General features: G+C 40.0%; 1 protein-coding gene across 1 annotated transcript; it reads left to right on the forward strand.

The window, feature by feature from the left end:
- The first annotated feature begins 216 nt into the window (after positions 1-216).
- On the forward strand, positions 217-1,016 carry B3GALNT1 (beta-1,3-N-acetylgalactosaminyltransferase 1 (globoside blood group)). The gene is given in 7 exon segments (XM_019535435.1): positions 217-409; positions 412-469; positions 471-534; positions 536-611; positions 614-725; positions 727-801; positions 803-1,016. Coding segments are annotated over 7 exon segments (792 nt in total).
- The last annotated feature ends 1,870 nt before the right edge of the window (positions 1,017-2,886 follow it).

Consider the following 2,886-nt stretch of genomic DNA (forward strand, 5'->3'; position numbering starts at 1 on the left):
TATTGTGCTATGTTTTTGTCTACCTTGGGAGACAGACATATACATACACAAAAAACCTGAATTCTTAACCTATTGCTTTTTCTATCTGTATTTCTTCTAGCAGGAAGTTGGTTCCCAAAGCTTGCAACTCAGGATTTTGTAAAGTCCTTGAAGCTCTGTTTCAGATTCATTTATCTTGCAATTGCTTCTGATTAATATGTCTATGAAATACTTAAAATGGAGGTTTTTTGGCACTGTCACTCTGTCATACTAGTGACATGGTATGTGATAACGCTTCCTTCCAGTGCTGGGAAAGAACACACAAAATTTATGTATTTCTATGAATATGAATCATTTTGTAAACAGAACTTTCTCTTCACATTGCAGGGGAGTTTGAAATGTAAAGATAAAAATGTGTTTTTTATTATTTTGGTACCTCCAAGCCTGTGCAGATGGGAGAAAGGCAAGCCAGTAGAATAACAGAGGGTTTAAAAATCCTGGTGGTGACGGCAGGTTCTATTACTGTTCTTAACAGACCAAGAAACTGAAAGAGAAGACAGACAGGTCAGCAGCAATATCAGTAGAAGATGAAAGCATTCTCTATAGTGACATAATCTGTCAGTATTTTATGGACATAACCTTACTTTGAAAACAATCATGGCACCTAGATGGGTGTCTGAATTTTGTCCGAACACTAGATTCATGAAGGTGGATCTTGATGTCTTCATCAACACTGGCAACTTAGTAGTCTCTTCTAAAACTACAATCCTCAGATGACTTTTTCACTGGTTATCTTCTAACTGATAACTTTTCCTATAGAAAACTATAACTAACTCATCTCTCATGATGAGTATCTATTTAAGGTGTATCCCCCTTACTGTAGTGAACTTGACTACATATTATAGGAGAAGGTAGGTCAGGATATAAAAAAAATGATGGGTCATGTCAAACCCATGAAGTTTGAAGATGGTTATGTTGGCATTTGCTTAAATATATTAAAAGTTCATGTCCATATTCCTGATGGCATACAAAATTAACTTTTACATCTGTAAGTATAGACACCTGACTGCAGTGCACAGTGTATCTTCAAGTGAAATGAGCATGTTTTGGCAACAGTTACTGACCAACACTTCACTTACCTGTCATTGATCCAATGTCAGCTTGTAATATTCTGGTGGCTCCCCATTGATCTGAATGACATTGTAGAAAGTATTGAAGATGAGGTTTGTAAAACTGAAATGGCAATTGTCTGAGGAAAGATAACCGAACTGTGGAGATAATGTTGCAAGCAATCTCCTCCCAGCTCTACCCATCTCACAACAGTGGGCTGCAATTAGCACCTGCTGCTTCCCCCCTAGAAATTTTCCCTCCTAGGTTTTATGGTACCCCAAGAAGCAGCCACTGCCCCTTCCTGAAAAAGTGACTGTGAAAATTTTGGACAAAGTTAGACCCTAGACCCAACTACAGTCTGTTTCTCTTTTCAACAAGTAGTCAGACCACTTCAGGAGATAGATCTCATCTTCTGCACATGCTAAATTTAAAGCTGCTTTTTTAGTTTAATCCATTCAGCCCTAATAACGCCTTTTGACCTGCATTTCTGAAAACAGGAGTGCTGTTTAGGAGTCAGGCATTATAACTCTTCAACAGAAAGTTAGACTCAAACCTCAGTTGCACTGGAGTAGATCTAGCGTCTCTTCAGTTCACTCAGTGAAGTTACTTTATATTTGTAATGCAGAAAAATCCTTTCACCTGTCAGGCTGCGTCCAGATGGGTGTGGATGTGTGATATGTGGCACCCAAATCAGTCTACAGTGCCATACATGACACGTGTAGGTGTTCCCTGCATTGCTACCTTGCAGCACCAGGTGTGGGGTTTTTGTGACACTGGGATGTCACCGGAGATCCCAGGGTCAAAAAAACCCACACTAAAAAAAAGCAGGGTGGTGTATGTAGTGGCAGCACCTCACCCAAAACTGGAGTCTGACCAGCTGGAGCCATGCTCCCAGCTGCAGGAGAGCTGTGGCTGCAGCTCCCAGAGGCTCCCAGGACCCCAGGTAAGGCTACTGGGGCCAGCACAGTTGCCAGCCCCAGGCTCTCCAACTACACCGGGGGTTACCGAGCTGGAGCCCGCATGGTATGGGCATTCCCTGGGGATGAGTAGCAGCAAGACAAGGTGTGCTGCTGCTGCTGCTTCTCCCTGGGGAAACAAATGTTTGCACTCGTCTGGATGTGGCCTCAGCATCCATGCTGGGAAAATAAGGAACAAAAGTGGCTTCAAAGCTGACCAGCTTAAATTGCTGGCAGAAATGCAGATGTTGGATTCCATTTCTAGAATGATTAATTTGTTTTATAATTCAAAATAAAAAAAATACAAATGCTACTTCCAAAGAAGAATCTTAACAAAAGAAAACAAAAGCAATTCTGTAATACAAAGACGGGCAGTTTTACTTTATTTTTGTCTTATATCAGCAAGGCCAGGTTTTCAGTAGTTTACACTTCTGGTAGACAACAATACAGAATCTGCATTAACACATTTATTATTCTTGACACGTTACTACATACTGAAGATACCATAGTTTACATACTGTACATCTAGAATGACAGAGCACTGCCACTTTACTTTAGTTGCACTATAGCTAATATGTTATGAAATATTTACATTTGGCTGTCTTTCAAATCGTCTCTTAGAGACAAATGTAGAATAGGTACAGAAACCTCTGCTACTATCAAGAATGAGGTTTCACCATGTTCTTGTATTGTGAAGTATGGTCAGTGTTGTATATCGATATCTCTGCATAACTGTACATGGCTTAATGAGAGAATCTTAGGACATGTTAATTGTAGAAGTAAAAACTTAGGGGAGAAATTTATGTAAACAACCACCAGTTACTGAGTCCAATATCAGAAA

This window comes from Crocodylus porosus, unplaced genomic scaffold (genome assembly GCF_001723895.1).
Source record: "Crocodylus porosus isolate Cpor-Errol unplaced genomic scaffold, CroPor_comp1, whole genome shotgun sequence".
Lineage (NCBI taxonomy): Eukaryota > Metazoa > Chordata > Crocodylia > Crocodylidae > Crocodylus > Crocodylus porosus.